This window comes from Neovison vison, chromosome 13, assembly GCF_020171115.1.
Source record: "Neovison vison isolate M4711 chromosome 13, ASM_NN_V1, whole genome shotgun sequence".
Taxonomy (NCBI): Eukaryota; Metazoa; Chordata; class Mammalia; order Carnivora; family Mustelidae; genus Neogale; species Neogale vison.
This window is the reverse complement of record NC_058103.1, coordinates 90,424,194-90,441,121: the sequence shown is the minus strand read 5'-3', so window position 1 is coordinate 90,441,121 and position 16,928 is coordinate 90,424,194. Positions and strand designations below refer to the sequence as shown.

At 37.6% G+C, this 16,928-nt stretch overlaps 1 protein-coding gene across 2 annotated transcripts in view; it reads left to right on the top strand.

Annotated features, from left to right (window-relative positions):
• The first annotated feature begins 524 nt into the window (after positions 1 to 524).
• The window catches only part of CDIN1 (CDAN1 interacting nuclease 1), a 273,110-nt gene continuing 256,706 nt past the window's right edge, over positions 525 to 16,928 (top strand). For both annotated transcript variants that reach the window (XM_044230223.1, XM_044230222.1), the window contains exon 1: positions 525 to 832. In XM_044230223.1, coding sequence (XP_044086158.1) covers positions 732 to 832 — 101 coding nt within the window. In that variant the 5' untranslated portion in view covers positions 525 to 731. The remainder of the gene's footprint in view (positions 833 to 16,928) is intronic.

The following is a 16,928-nucleotide window of genomic DNA, read 5'->3' as shown; positions in this document are numbered from 1 at the left end:
TCTGTTTCCCAAAATGACCAAAAGTGCCTTACTCGCGAGCTGCAGAAGTTGCCGGACTTCTCAACACAAGCCAGGCTGTGCGTCTACAGCTGTCCCAGCGGGGATTACCTGTCCGGCTCCGGCTCGCAGAGTGCGGAGAGACCTCGGAGCCGACGACATTCTTTGCTGGCCTCCGATTGGAGCTGAGCTAAAACGGCGCGTTTGGACGCGTATTCAAATGGCGCGCCCAAGCCGTCGCTTTCTGGGGCTCAAGCTTGAGGATCATGGGACGCTTTTGTGCCCTGCTGCCCGGTTTGTGAGCTAGCGCTCCCTGATTGCTGGCAGGTGGGAGAGTATGCATTCCGCGAACAGACCAGGTTGATTCCAGGTGAACGCAGCCGGTACACCAGACCGCACAGATTTAGGCACCACCTCTGCTGACTGCCGCTCCTTCCTGGTTGTTTTGCCCTTAACTATCATGGCGGCGGGTTGCCTTCAGCCCGGCCCACTGCGGCTGCTCAGAAAGCCAAGGTAGGGCAATCGGATCTACAGCCCGCCCCCCGCCGCCGAGCTGCCGGTGGAAGCCTAAGCTGTGCAAGTTAGTGATGAAGGGGGTATAGGAACAAGCCAAAAAAAGACTAGGACCCAGCGCCTTGCCGCTGCCTGCCCACCCCTCGTCTCCCGGCACCAAGGCTGCTGGAGCCCAGGGCGTGTTTTCCTTGTCCCCGCCACTTTCCCGTCCCTGGCCCAACATGATACTGACCAAAGCCCAGTACGACGAGATAGCCCAGTGCCTAGTGTCTGTGCCGCCTACCAGGCAGAGCCTGAGGAAGCTGAAGCAGAGGTTCCCCAGGTAAGTGTCCGTCTCTCCGCTCGCACAGCCCTTTGCCGGCAGCCCCTGTGCCTGGGCATCCCAGCCTGCGCTTAGGAGCCACGTGTCACCCATGAGCCGGGAGGAACAGGAGTGTCTGGTGTTGGGCGATCACGAATGTGAAAAGCTTTCTTCTTTCACCTGTCTTCCACTGGAGACTCTGAAACGGATGAATCCCTGGCAGCTTCCCAAGGCCTTGAAATTAAATTCAAGTCCACAAACGTTTATTGAAAACTTGGTGCGTTCTAGGTGATGGCTGCCCATGATGGGTGCTTCGTAAATGTCTGGTTAGTTGAAGGATACCAAGGATGAAGGATAGGTGGCAGGGCCTTCCCAAAGTGGCAATACAAAATGGAAGACCCTTTTCCACTGGCCCCGGGAAACAAACAAGGGACCACAGGCCTAAAGGGGCCTCCTACTGCTCAGCTCTGACTCTCTAAAGCCATTAAGTGATCTCCAGGGTTCTCAGTGCAGTGAAGAGACTCACGCCCTCGGGATTCCACTCTTGGGTCAAGATTGGCCATTTTAACAACCATATTATACATACTCCAGCGGTATTTCATACTTCCCACCCTTGCACAGATATAACCAAAGACATGTTTTCTTGAAGAAAGAGATTATTGGATAATTGATATTAATAAAGTACAAATTGAAGGGTAAAAGTCTTTTATGACCTCAATGTTGTTGAAGGAGTCCGTTTTCCTCATCTATAAAATGTTTTTTAGTATTACCCAGATATAATTAAAGGCAATATTTTTCCTTTTCTAGTTTCTAAGACTTTTATCAGACTGGTTAACAAGGAATAAAATTGACAAACTGGGATTTCATTTTCTTTCATTAACTCTTGCCAACTCTTCCAATGAACAGTGAAGTAGGAGAAAGCTGGTTAGCTGAGAGAACAGGTAGGTTTTTTGGGCAGCTTGAAGATGGAGCATACATTTAGAACTTCTGCTCTTGTTATGGTCTCATATTACTACTGTATTTTTGCTTCTCTTTCTTTTTGCCTCCATTTTCCCTCTCCTCTTCTACCACACTTCTTTCTCTTTATCACTTTATTTTTTTCCCCCTTGTTGCCTCATCTCCATAAGAAGTAACCTTCCCATATACTTATAGAGGATTTAGAAAGTGTACTAAAGAAGGATGCCCTTTGTTTGGGGCACCATGCTCTGTTGCCTATTCTCTTATGTGCTTTTTTTACCCCCCATATTCATGACATGGCCAAATATTTTTCAATTTTCCCAAATACCATTCAGAGAATAACTAACTCTTCTTCCACTGGAAACTTTACAGTCTGTACTACTACTCTGCAAAAGATGAGATTAAAGGGTCATTTAGCAGCATGAGTGGAAATTCTATTAACTGTGATTTTGGGAGTTGACTTCGCAGTTTTCATGATGGCACTGTTTCACAACAGGTGGTTGTTGCAAAGGCCTTGAGCAACCTTTAGATTTGATAGTTCATTTTACTAGAGTCAGTCAGGTAAGGACCTCATAGATAATTTCTGATGATTTAAATAGGTTAAGTGACTTTTCAAAATGCCTTTAGTCAAAAGACAAAACAATGTCAAATACAGGTTTCTTGACTTCCAGTTCAGAATTCTACACTAAGCTGCCTTGATTAGTCTTCATATTAATAGTAATAACAGTGATAACTATTTTTTGGTGGTATTCACATACACTAAGTACTAAAAAAAAAAATTCAAAGTACTGAAATGGTTTTGTTTTTGTTTTTAAGATTTTATTTATTTGAAAGAGAAAGCACATGTGCAGGGACGGGTGTGAGGGGAGGAGAGTGAGAGGGAGAGAGAGAATCCCAAGCGACTCCCCATCTCGCCCAGTGCTGAGCCTAATGCAGGGCTTGATCTCCCCACCCCAAGATCATGACTAGAGCTGAAATCAAGAATCAGAGGCTTAACAGACTGAGCCACCGAGGGTCCCCAGTACAGAAATGTTTTAAAAAGTTGCTAAAAATTTTATTTTCCTGTTTTTAAAAGTTGTGCATGCTCAGTAAAGAAAACAAGAATTACTCATAATTGCATGCCCAGAAAATTTCTTTTAATAATTTATATATTTCCTTGTGGTCTTTTTTTCAGTGTAATACTGTCCTTATTAGTATAGTTTATAGGTCTTCCTATTCTTACTTAGCATATTGTGAGCACTTCTCATGAAACACTTCACAATTTGTTTCAAATAAATAATACCACTTTCTATATGTGCCATCCACTTCTTTATTATTGGACATCAAAAGTTTGTTTTTTAAATTTTCTGATGTATTTGGTATATAATGCCAAGTCGTCTGCTTATTTTCTTTAGATCCACAGATGTTGGGTGTGACTATATCAGTAGTTTTTAAACTTTTTGGTGTTCAGATCTCTATACTCTAAATAAGCCTCAAAGACCCCAAAGAACTTTTGTTTATGTAGACTACATCTGTTGATGTTCACCAAAATGGTGAAATTAAAATTGGAAAATTAAAAAAAAAATCTTATTAATTTATTTTAAAATGACAGTAATAAACCCATTTTGTGTTATCATATTTTTCTGATTAATAACCATCATTTCAAAAAAGTAGTGAGAAAATGGCATTGTTTTACATTTTTGCAGATCTCTTTAGTGACTGTCTTATATAGAAGGAAGATATCTGCTTCTGTATTCAACCTGTTGTAATGTGTTATTTTGATTAAAGAGTATGAAGAAACTCTAGCCTCAGACAGATGTAGTTGAAAAAGAGAAGAATAATTTAATAGGCTTTTAGATAATTGTGGATATTTTTGTTATTACATAAAACCTAGCAAGTGGTTGTTTCTCAAAGATTAATTGCAAAGTAGAATCTGAAACCATATCATGAAGCTTTTCACTCTGTTATATTATAGTCCATTGGCCTGTCTTGAACTTTGAGTAGATCTTCAACCCATTCGTGATTTTTATCATTCATGCATTGTTTGTTTGCAAAATGTTGGTTGTGAATTATGTGGATCTTCCAAATGTTGTCACCTTTCATTTTACAGTATCGAAAAATCAGATTCGTTAATATCCCCACAGATCTCATCAGAAAAATATGTAAGATTTGAAGCTGTCAAGCTTATGGTGATGGGTACAGAGTTTTCCAATATTTGAATTTACCCTTGAAAGCTCAAATTTTATTATTGCAACAATTATTATCACTTGTTTTCTTTGAAGTGACAGGCTCACATTGTTTATTTTTGAGAAAATATCTTCCAGACACCCAAATCTAAACAATTATACTTTGTTCATTGTTCGTTCAAGTAAAATGTGGTGTCCCATGGAAAAAGTGGCTGGTTCAGCAATCATGTAAGTAGCCTCCCTTAAGTCAGCCATCGTACTTGGATATGTAGACATGCTTTGTATTTGCTTCTTATTTTGTCCTATAGAATGTTAAAAGGATGCATATTCAAAGGTTGAGATTTAATAAAGTTAATTAGTGAATCTTAAGATGTTCTTATTGTGAAACTGGCCTTTTTTTTTTTTTTTGTTCTGCCAGTATGTTGCAGTGAAATTTACAGTGACTTCCTGGAACAGTTTGCCTGGCCTTGATTTCCGCCTAGGGGCTGGCAGGTTTTACCCATTATTGTTTTTGTACTGTCCATGCAAATTTCACACAAAAGGCAAATCATGTGTCTTACTCTTCCGTAAAAATAGTTTTGACTTTGTAGACACCTGAGAGGGTTTCAGGGACTCTAGGAGCCCACTGGAGTCCACTGACCACACTTTGACAACCATGAACTATTTCAAATCAAAGGATATGTATGTTTTAAAAGGTTTTGGTGTATATTGACAAATTAGTATCAAAAAGATTATACTGAGGCACCTGGGTGGCTCAATTGGCTAAGCATCCGACTGTTGATTTTAGCTCAGGTCATGGTCTCAGGGTTGTGAGAGAGAGCCCCTGCCCTCCCTCAGGCCTGGAGCCTGCTTAAGATTTTCTCCCTCTCCCTCTACTTCTCTCCCATCTCTCCCCCACCTCTCTGTGTCTCAAAAAAAAAAAAGATTATACTAATCTTGTTATTACCAGGGCATGGAAGTTTCTGTATCTACAACTTTGGCCAGCATTAAAAAGTGTCATTATTTAATCTTTAATATGATTGATCAAGAGTGACATTTTGTAATTTGCATTTTTAATTATAATACATTGTGTATTTCCCCACTTGTTTAATGACCACTTAACTTTCTTCATCTTGAATTACCTGCCTGCTGTCCTTTGTCTAATTTTATATAGGAGTGTTTGTTGTTACTGTTTATTGATTTGTTATTGTTTAGTGATCTGCATATGTTAAGGATGTTGATCTTTTACGTGTCATATCTGTTGCAGATGTTTTCCCAGTTGTTAGCTTTTAAATATTGTTCAATTTTTTTTTATTTTTTAAAATTCTTTTTAAAGATTTTATTTATTTATTTGAGAGTGAGAGCATAAACAGCAGCAGGGCTGTGGGTGAGGGGAGGCAGAGGAAGAAGCAGACTCCCCACTGAATGGGGAGCCCGGTGTGGGGCTCGATCCCAGGACCCTGAGATCATGATCTGAGCTGAAGGCAGACACATAACTGACAGAACCACCCAGGCACCCCTTGTTCTATTTTTTATATGCTTAACTTTAATTTTATGCTCTTTTTCCTGAAAAAGCCCTGTCCTAAGACATGAAAACTGAATCTTCACCTGAATTTTCTTCTAGATTCTTTATGGCTTTCTTTCTTATCAAATATTTAATCTGTCTAGCTGAAGTGTATTTTAGTATATGTTCAAAGGTAAAGATGTAGCTTAATGCCCTCCCCCGCAAATGCTCACTGTGGCTTCTACTTGCTAGCCTTACTTATCCATGACTTATTTGTTTTCACCGAAATTACAAATTTATGTCTCTACAAGTCACTATGTTGAGCCTGGGCGGTCCCCTTAACTACTCTGGTTTTATAATCCTTCTATTTAAAATGAAGGGCTAGCACTTTATGATGTCTAGTACTGTACAACTTCAAAATTCACCCTCATTCTATTCTATTCTGTTCTGCAGTTTTACAGGTAATGGACCCTTTGGGCCCGGGAATATAGGCATACTGTATTTAAATACTTGCTGAGGATACATTCATTAATTTGCAGCTCCCAGCTTATTTCCTGGACCTCCTATTCAGGTAGAAGCCCCCAGTCCAATCAGATTATATTTTACATTTTATTTTCCTGCCTAAACACTACATATGTATCTAATTATATATGTATGTGTGTGTGATTCTTAGAGAGTGCCAATATACCCTTCACACAGGTTCCCCTAGTGTTAACATCTGACATAACCGTAATAAAATGATCAAGATCAGGAAATTAATTTTAATGTAGTTTGGTTAATTAATCTACAGGCCTGTTTTGAACTTTTGCTCATTTTTTCACTCACATCCCTTTTCTATTCCAGGATCACACATTAGAATTAGTTGTCGTGTCTTCTTAGGCTCCTCCAGTCGGTGGCTGTGCCTTACCATTATTTTTTGTCTTTTATGATCTTGACAGTTTTAAAGACTGCAGGCCAATTACTTTGCAGAGTGCCCCTAAGTTTGTACTTGATGTTTTCTCATTATTAGATTGAGAGTAAACATTTTTGAGAGAAAATAGAACAGAGATGCTGTTGTACCCTTCTCAGTACCTCATATCAGGGGGTGCATGACTTTATATTGTCTTATTGCTGGTGAGGTTAACCTTATTCGCTTGGTTGAAGTGTGGTGTCTGCCAAGTTTCTCCATTATAAAATTACTACTATTCCCTTTCCAATAATTACTTTGTGGGGATATCCTTGGAGTCTATGCAAATATCATATCACACTATTCTGTTGATACAAGCATCCATCAGTGGTTCTTGCTTAAAATTGTTATTACCAGTATTTGCCTAATGGTGATTTTCTATTTCTCTTGCTGCAATACTCTTTCAACTAATATAATCTACCACCACCATTTCATACGAAACAATCCATCCCACAGTCGGCTCATGATTTTCACTGGTACTTGCTGTTCATTCACCTCTCATGGCATTTGATCTGTAATAATTCACTGTGTGCTCACTATGTCTGTGGCACTATTTGAATATTTTTTAGAAAACAGATAGGACATTGTAGTAATTAATTTTGAATAACTTCCAATCCAATAATTTTGAATAACTTCCTTCCAAAGGAAAGACTTTAAGACACATTCGTCACTCTAATTATTAGAATCACAGAATCCACAAGGGATTTGTGGAACATTTAGTACATGTATGTTTAGTCAGGTGGGTTGTCTTTGAGAAGATATGCCTTGGCTGGAAATTCTTTTGCTGGTAAGCTAAGCCCTTTGGCACAAATTTCATTTTTCCCTGAGTTCCCTTGTCATGGATTTATTATTTTGTTGCTATTTATGCCTGTACTAATGAGTCAGAAGTCTTGATACTATACATCTCTAAGCAAATTCTTGTCTTTACCTCACTGTGTATCTTTTCCCTTAGGGATCCTGGCTCAGCTGTTTCTAAGAGTGCTTCCCCATTCTTAAGTATGATTTTCTGTCTTGGCCCACGACATCTACTGTTTTCCCAGTCTTGGATCATAGTATAGGCAACCATTTACTCATATGAGGCTGTTCCTAGAGACATTTCACAAGGAGTAGTTAAAAACTTGTTGGCTCATTTTCTTGAGATCTTCACCTACTTTATCTGAGAACTGGAGTTAGAGCTGGCTCTATTTTGTATTTGCCAGGGTAGAACTTAGTGGGACTTAATGGTGGACCTACAGTCCAGTCTGGTTAGGAGTGGAGTAGCAGAGGGATGGGCTTGGGACAAACACAATTTTATTTAAGTTTTACCTTTATTCAGCGTGGTGTAAAGTTTGATTTGGTTCTGCCATTGACTACAGTTACCCTTTTTTGAATAATGTTATCCCCCACCACCCGTGATGCATTTTAAGCTATTCTCTTGTCCCATGGGGAGGCTTATATTTTATTGTTTTTTTTTTTTTTTTTTTTTTTGCTTCCTATAACCATTTGTTCTTGGGGAGTGACCTGGCTTTGCCACTTTTATCTGAGTCACAGTTGCCTCGTCTGTTAAAAAAAAAAAAAAAGAAAAAGGGACAGAGCTCCATTGCTAAGAAGTAGAAGAAGTGGGATTCAAACCCAGGCAGAGTATAACTGCAGACTCTTAACTCTGCGGATTGCCTCTCACCGTTCAGTTCCTTAAGTCTGTGGTGAGGATTAAATAAAATAAGGCATGTAAAATACTTAGCATAGTGTAAACGTTCTGGTAAGTATTTAATGGTTGGTAAATATGATTATTGTTATTATTAGAATTCAGTAGCTCGCCTACAGTAGAAGAAATGTCTGAGTATGAGCCTTTTGAAACATAAAATTTTGCTTTGATACGGATCAGTTGATTGTATGGCTCTGAACACATGGATTTAATCTTCAGTTGAATATGGCCCAGATATCAGAAACTTGTCTTAAATCTTTCATAGTAATATATAGTGTCATTCAAAAGAAAGGAAACCAAACTTTTGAACCCAGATGCACTGATTTTTAAGAATTACAGTAGCACATTGCAGTGTATAATTAATAGTGATTTACTTAAATTGGAAGATTATTCCTATTCGCTTGTTCTCTCAGTTGAATTGATAGTTGATTCTCAATTTGTGGTCAATTTTCTATTCTTTTGATAATGTTGTGGTGCAACGAAATTCCAAAATAATGAGTGAGAATAGCCTGTAAAGGGAGAAAAAGTCAGTCAGCCTTTTATTGAGCTGGAAGTTCTTTTGGTGGTTTTGCTGAGGAAACATAACTGATTTACATGACCTTCAAAAAATAGTAAGCATATACTTAAAAATATATAGAGGACTTTTTATATATTGATCTTTAGGGCAAATTGGAAAAGAAATCTGCCTAAAAAGTGGCCTAAGAAAAGAATATGGTTATTTCATGTATTTCCTTTGGTCATCTTTTAAAATATGATTTTTTATTTCATAACATTTCAGGTTTTTATTTTATTGTTGCAGATTAGCCTAGCTTTAAAATTCTTCTGGATGGTTATTTTATTAAGGATATGACACCTTGTGCTTTGATTAGATATCTGTGCCTTTTTGGATTCACATAGTTGCAAAAGTGAAACGAGCTTGAATTTCTATGAAGGAGTATTTGGAGAAAATCTCAGATAGTGTTATCTGGAGACAAACGTACATGCTGACTATTTCTTACTAGTTTGAGGAGAAAATTTTTATCTTATTAGATTATTGGCTTCATTTTAAAGTCTATATTCAGGCATCAAACTTCAGTCTACTAAGTAATAACTCATCTCAGAATGTTTACAGATACAATAAAGAGGAATTCTATATCTCCCTAGGAGAAAAATATTCAATTGATGTTTAGGGTAATAATATCTTAAAATTTGACTTTCAGCATGTTGACTGAATTTAAAAGTATATTTTTATCACACCTTTTGTGCAGTTTTGCCATATTTATTGAATTTTCCTTAGAAACAGAACAATCAAATACTTTTCCAGTATAAGAATAGTGGGAATAAGTGGGAAAAATGACCTTAACGTATAAAAGTCATATACAGGTGTGAAAATCATATGGGAGACAGGTAAAGAATAAATATTCCTTTATTTTCAGTTGGCTTTTTCCTGAAAGGAAATGTTTTCAAATGTTTAATTCAATGTATCTTTCTCTCTTTCTGCTGTCAGATTGCTTCTACCATGAGCTGGTACACAGTGAACACAGTAAAGGTGTTGGGGTACAGCTTCTAACTGAATGACGAGTGTCCATTTCTCAGGGGAACAGAGTAGACAGCCGGCTCCAGGATGGTTTCCTCGCTCCATGGGTTTCGAGAGCAGCAGGGAGCAGTCTGTACCTTGTGTATTAAAGACAGTACATAGCTGGTCAGAAGTCCAACCCTTTCCTAGCCACTTTAAGGAACTAAATACTGCCTCTTTTTTTTCTTTCCTGTTTCCTTCCATTCCTACCTTTCAGGAGGCTTCTTGATATAATATATTAAAGAGATAATAGTTCTTCTTCATAACTTAGAGCTTCCTTCCTGCCAGAAAACAGTGACACTATTGACATTGTCATTTTTTTCAAGTGTTTTCCCTTGCCTAAGGGCTGATCTTTTCTGTCCTTCTGGTTTCCCAACAGCGCATAAAGTTTTTTTGTTTTTTGTTTGTTTTTTAACCTAAGTTTGGTATTCACATCATGATCTGATAAACACCTGAAATATCATTGAGATAATGGAGAGGTCTGCAATTTTCTATCCAAAGTAAAATGTTAAAATATCTTTTTTCCCCTGTGTTTTCAATATTGAGATTCAGCTGCTAAAATGTTTGAAAACTTTTAAAGTTAGAGACATAACTTCAAGACCTTGGAAATAAATATTTTGAGTCTGAGAAAGCAGTACAAGCAGAGGAAAAAGTAAGTGGGTTCATGTTTTTTGATACTGTCAAAAGTACTGAGTCTTTCCTTGACCAAGTGCTGGCCCCTGCTGATTGAAGTGATTCTGTATGAAGCTTGAGCTTTTTCTAAGGTTGTCCTGGGAACTGTAGTGATACACAAAATTAAGACTTAAAAATACATGGTGCATTGTCACCCTTTCCTCCCCCCAACATAACTCATCTATTTCTCATGTATTTATTTCTATTATTGTTGAGACTTGTCCCGTGCTCCAGGTTCAAGAAAGGATGAGATATATACTCTACTCTTGTATTTATTCTGCTTTAGGAAATAGCACACCTTTGATATTTACAAGGGTCATCACTTCATGACTGTTAGAATCCCCAAATATGCAGCTAGCACTAGAGTGGATGGCAAAGGTCTGAAGCTTTATGATGCGGGTGTTTGGTTGAGCTCGCTTAGTAGCTAATTGACTTGGTCTTCCGCAAATCAGGCTAGTGGTAGGAAAGATTCAGATTTACACTCGGCAAACTCCTGAATTATGTTTGTCATGAATATTTGTGATCACTCTCAGGTAGAGCTAGGATGTTTAATCTAGGAATGCTGTGGGTACCCAACTTCAGTGCCAGGATGAATAGAGACAGAGTGAAATCTCCATGGTTCGTCACTCATGCCTGTGCCACACCTTAGCCTCCTGAGATTCCCTAACTTATAAGATGGTGTTTAAGACTAGAAGGGAAATAAGGCTCTTTGTAGGGGTAGGCTTGGTAGATGGGACGTGGTGGAGTAAAGCATCACTTAAATGGATCTTCCTACAATCACGTGAAATTAGACTGGCGATTTATTATTTTTTTTTCTATTTTTTGCTTCTGTCTATACCTCTTCCAAGCTGATGTCATCTTTTGTCAAGGTGTACTACACTGTTATTTGTTTTTGCTGATAATATTGGGAGGAGAAAGCTAATAAAATTTGAAATTAACTTACACTTCAAGCCCCATTTAGCAAAGATAGTAAATGGGCTGGGAATGTGAGAGAGACTCTTCATGGGATAGTATTAAAAAACCCCACAGACTCTTACAGTTTAGATGTAACAAATAGCTCACAAACATCATTTCTTAACTCGTGAAGTCACCAGTATCTGGATTCTTATTTCCTGAGGCCAGCTAAAATACATATATAAAAATAAAATCCATTTCACCTCCAGTTTATAATATTTGGATTTTTGTTTGCACCATGATGGACATGTTGGAGACTCTTTGGTGCAAATCACAGAAGTTTCTCCAGAGGGACCTGCATACCTCTCATTATTTTAGATTCAGTGACTTCTAGAGCGTTGCAATGAGAACCAATTAACGATCATCTAGTCAAATCAGTTAATGTTGTAGATGCACCGAGGGAGCAGTGCTACCCGGTGATCTGGACAAAGTTACACACCTGCAGGTAAAACTCTCCCTCTGTGCTCTTTAACTAGAAATTTTAGATTCCTGTCTCTTGAGGAGCCGGTCAGGTACCAACAGGAATGAATGAATGAAGCTAGCCTGGTTGGGATTGTGGCAAAGGGAAAGAACAGTTGTGTGCACTAATGTGGCAGCCACTACCTTATGCCCCATGCTGCTGAGTCTTTTATTCCCTAGAAAACAGCTATCTCACTTTTAGAAAAAAATACTCTGAGTTTTGAATGTTGTCCATTTGTTGGAACTTTTAAAGACACTGGGGGCCAATGATTTTGTTGCCAAACAGAGCAAATCTGTGGGCTGAATTTGGCCCACAGTCAGTGAGTGCTGGAGCTGGCTCTTTCTGGCTTCTGAGAGCTGATGATAAGTATCTTTTCCTGACTCTACAAGCTGTGACCTCCCATCTAATAGCTTAAAATTAGCAACAGTAGGGGTTTTTACACCACAGAAATTGGCTAACTTGTGACAAACCTGGGCTCTCCCCACTGCCACCAAAGGCATTTCTTAAGCCCCACCCCCAACACCACTGCATACCATTACCAATCTGAGACTTTTGCATTGTACATTATGGCCCTGTAACATGTCTTTTCCAGAGTTTTCTTAACCCAATTTATTCTATTTGGTTTTTTTAATAGCTTTTTTCCTAAAAGGACTCAAAATGCTTACATCTATATTTCATTTATTCTTATAATACTTTTGTTGGGCTCCCCCCCCCTTTTTTTTTGTTCAAAGAGAGCATACATATATTTTTTCCCCACTATAGTTTATGTGGGAACTAGAATGCCAGTTTTGGTTTTTTTTCTTTTTTTAAGATTTTATTTATTTATTTATTTGATACAGAGAGAGAGAGATCACAAGCAGGCAGAGAGGCAGGCAGAGAGGAAGGAGGAAGCAGGCTCCCCACTGAGCAGAGAGCCCGATGCGGGGCTCGATCCCAGGACTCTGAGACCATGACCTGAGCCGAAGGCAGAGGCTTAACCCACTAGCCACCCAGGTGCCCCTGCCAGTTTTGAGCCTTAGAAGTACCTAGTATATTATTGATGTTATGATACATATCATAATGGGCATTTGATTGAACTGACCTGAGAAAAATGCTGCTTGGTTGAAAAAGAAAAAAAAAAAAAAAAACCATATATGTATGTCTCATTTAAGGAAAATTGATTCCTTTCAAAACAAATTAATTAGCTAACTTTAGGGCTATTACAGTGATTCTTTACTCTCTCTAGGAATTTGGAAATGTTCCAGTGGTATACCTGAGGGTTTATCATGTCAGAAATTATTTTTTTTTTAGAAACTTCAAGCTTAGCTGTTACATCTTCAGTTGGCAGTTACTCTAGTATAAAAAGAAAATAAAGCATCTTTATAATTATAATGAAAAACAAATGGGAAGATACCCAGTTGATTATAATTTGATTTTGTACAATTTTCTAAAGACTCAATTATCACATGTTCAAATGTGTTTCTTTTCTACATTTAAAGAGTCAGTAATAAAGTAATATGACAGTGTACAGCTAAAACATAATAAAATTAACATTAGGCAAGAATATGTGCATTTTAGAATAAAAGGAGAAATTCTTTGTGGGGATAGCCCCACATGAGTGGGCTGGCCAGGTGATATTGAGTTTGGCAGAGATGTTACAGCCTGTTCTTGACCTTGAGTGCTTTATCAGCTCTCTCTGCTTATGATTAATTATTTTATAAATTGATAGGAGGCAAAACCCATTATTGGGAACTCCAGGAGGCAATTCAGTTTTTTGTTATAAATCCAGTTTTATAAATTGTCTTAAAGAGCTTGGTTCTGGAAATAGACCTATGAATTCTGGGTTCATGACTTACTTGCTGGGTGACCTTGGGTGACTTTCTTCATGTCTTGGTGCCTTATTTGTGAAATGGGATTGTTAGGAAATTGAAATGAGGTAGTACATATAAAATGAGTAACATAGTTCCTAATACTGTGCTAAATAAATTTTTCTGTTTCTGTTTTTGCTACTATTATTGATTTAATGATGCTCATTGCAGTGGTATTTATGCTTATAATAATTAGACTTAGGACATCAGAACTGAAAAAATTTTACCTAAAACAAGCCCCTTTATTTTCTAGGTTGCCAAAATGTTTCCCATTTAATCCCAGGATAATAAGAAACCTACTTTTACTAAGTTACAGTGAAGTCCTTAGATGATAATGGCAACCAAGATGGGATTTTGGGGGGGGGGTGACAGATGAGGATATGTAGGTTTAGGTTGATTCTCCTCCCCACCTCCCCCCACCCCCGGCCGAGTAAGTGCGAATATTAAAACCTGAAAAATTTTAGGTATTTTCTTGTCTAATTACAACTGAAATATAAACTGTCATATTCTGGAATCTCTTTTACATTCCCACCCCACCTTGATAGCAAGGTGGTTATGAACTTAAGAGAGATATTAGGATGGACACCAGTTTGGAGTCAGGGTTCTGCCACCAGGACATAGCTGGAGTCCAGAAATTATGTGAGTTCAGGTAAAAGTCTTTCAGGACATGGAGATCTTGTGGGATCTCCAGATCATAACACGAGTGTGGACACTGGTTTTAGTGTTTAATATAGATATTAATAAATTTGAAGATTGAGTGCTTTTTCAACAATCTTAAAATCTTTTCATGCTACTAATACTGATTATGAAAAGACCTTGAGGTAAACACAAAGAGATTGCATAAACCTTTTAAAGAAAATAGATATATTGCCCCTTACGGCTTTGGTTATTATTTACAATGTATTCTAGAATGCTGCCTGCAAAGAATTTGCTTAATTTATCTTATTTGTGCAGTTCTGCTGATCATATCATTACAATAATAATGAATTGGGCAAGGTAGTAATTCTTCCCCTCTTCTATTCTGTTTATTGTGGAGCTTATCTTCCAGGTTCTCTGTTGAGGAGAGGCTTTAAGATATAGAACTACTTCATACTTCACTTAAGGTACTTAGACCGGATGAGAATAAAGGTATCAAAACTGGTTAGAAATCATTGTGTTTAATAATAATAATAATAATACTTAAAAATTTGAATGGTACTCTGAAAAATGGGGCCTGAAGTCAAAGGTAATAGAAAAGTCATAATTGTACTATGGAATGTATTTTGAGGACAATGCCTTATAACTCTTCTGAAGTGTGAAAACGAGACTTGGTTAGTTTTATTTCATCTGTTAAGGGTGTGTAAGGAGTCTAGATTTGGTACATTGCCATGGAAAATATTTTATTCATGTTATAGCTTTTTGGACAATTGTATTCTGCACTGTATTACAATGGCACAATAAATTGCTGAATATACTGTCTGCTGAATATGACTTTACCATGAAAAATTTGATGCATGGAGAAGGAAAGGTTGGAATATATCAACCTTTTCTGACAAGGGACTTTGAATTTTGACCTAATACAGGTGACCTTTGTGTGCAATAAAAGTGAGCTTAATCTTGAGGTCAAGGTTGAGGTGAATGGCAGAGCTGACGCTGATTGTGGGTACTTCAGAGCGTACCTGACTATTGGCTCAATGGGAGTCCGGCACTTTTTTTTTTTTTTTTTTTTAATTTTTAGCCTTTTCAGGAGCTTATTTATAGTAAGTTGTTTAGCTCTTTAACACTACCCCATTTCCTCAAAGCCCAGATATCTGTTTAGTTGTGGTAAGTTCGTCTGTTTATTTATAAAGTTTACTGTTTCTGAGTGAAAGGTATGAGTGTGCTATTATTTTCTGTTCCATAGATAAGCCATAGCTAAAAATAAAAATGTTCTTGACTTAAAGAAAAGACAACTGACACATATAACCTTGGAAAGGAAAAATATCTTCTTTTAAGAGGTTTATTTCTTTAACAAGTTGAACTCTTATTCTCTAACTTTGGAACTGTCAGAAGAATTTTTAAGTAGTTTGTACCTTTATCTAGATTATAATTAAGAGAACTCTTATGAGTTCTTGTCTTAAAAGGTTTAGATGATTTAGAGACTGGTTATTCCCTTGGAGGTTCCTTTGAAATGCATCCACTAATGCATTTATATTAGAATATTACATGATATAAAATATTTTTAAGGTTTTTCTTGCTGTACATAAAAGGAAAATTATTTTAAAACACAAATTTCACTATTAAATATCTCTACTGTTTTGTCATAGGTAAATTACACGTTAGCAAACATCAAAGAAAAAAAAAAAAACCTGTCATTATTATATTGTGTGAACACTTAGTGAATATTCTCCCCAAATAATTGTTAGAAGCAGCAAACAGTTGGGGAAAGTGTCAGAGCCTCTAATGGAAAGAACTTCTACTCTTTTAATCGAGCCTGCAAAATATATTCCCCGGGACTGATCAGCTCTGAAGCACTGAGGTTTGATGATTGGAATGGCAGGAAACCATGCTTTCAGGACATAATGAATTGACGAGGCCATCCATCATTTGTTAGCATACGCTGAAACGTAGGCTATGTGTGCAGAGGCCTGTGATTTAGTAAATACTTGGGAGATGAATAGAGCTTACACACAAGGGAAGATATTGCTGTCCTTCAGCAGCCTGAGACCCAGGCGCCTGCTGAGAAGGCCATCTGATGGCACATCATCAGTAACCGGCCTGTCACAGTCAGCGGTGCCCACCGACCATCGCCAGTATATTAAATGCATTTTTAATATCTGCTTCAGTAGATTTAATGAAGAAAATTTAGTTTCCATACTCCAAGCACTGCTTCTTCAAGTGTTCTAAAGCATGGACTCTTGCCTACATAAGAAAGGGGTAAGACCATGCCAGCAGTTGGGAGAGTGGATGGAAAAGGGCACTCAGACAAAATATTGTGCAAATAAAAAATGCTTCTAGAGGAGCTGGCATCTTGTTGGTGTAAAAAAGCTCTTTTTTTTTTTTTTAAGAGTCTTTTGATTAGTTCCTTAAGCTCTAATTCCCTTCTTATCTCACAAGCCCTTTCCTTAGGAGGATTGAACCCACTGGTAAGAGATGTCAGCCTTCTGATCAGAAAGGAAATATTAGAAGGTGAATGTTACAGTTTGGCATAATTTGGATAGAGAGACTCAATTTTAAATAAGTTTGTGTTTTGAGATGCTCTTTGATTCTTAGGATATTTGCATGAAGATACAATTACAAAGTAGGATTTTTTTTCTTACCCAGTTACTTCCACATTTTTTAACGTTGAACTTTACTCATTAATCAAGTTAGTAAATTTTTGTCTTGTGTCATGCAGAACAGCTCAAAATAAATGAAAAAAAAAAGTAGTTGCCAA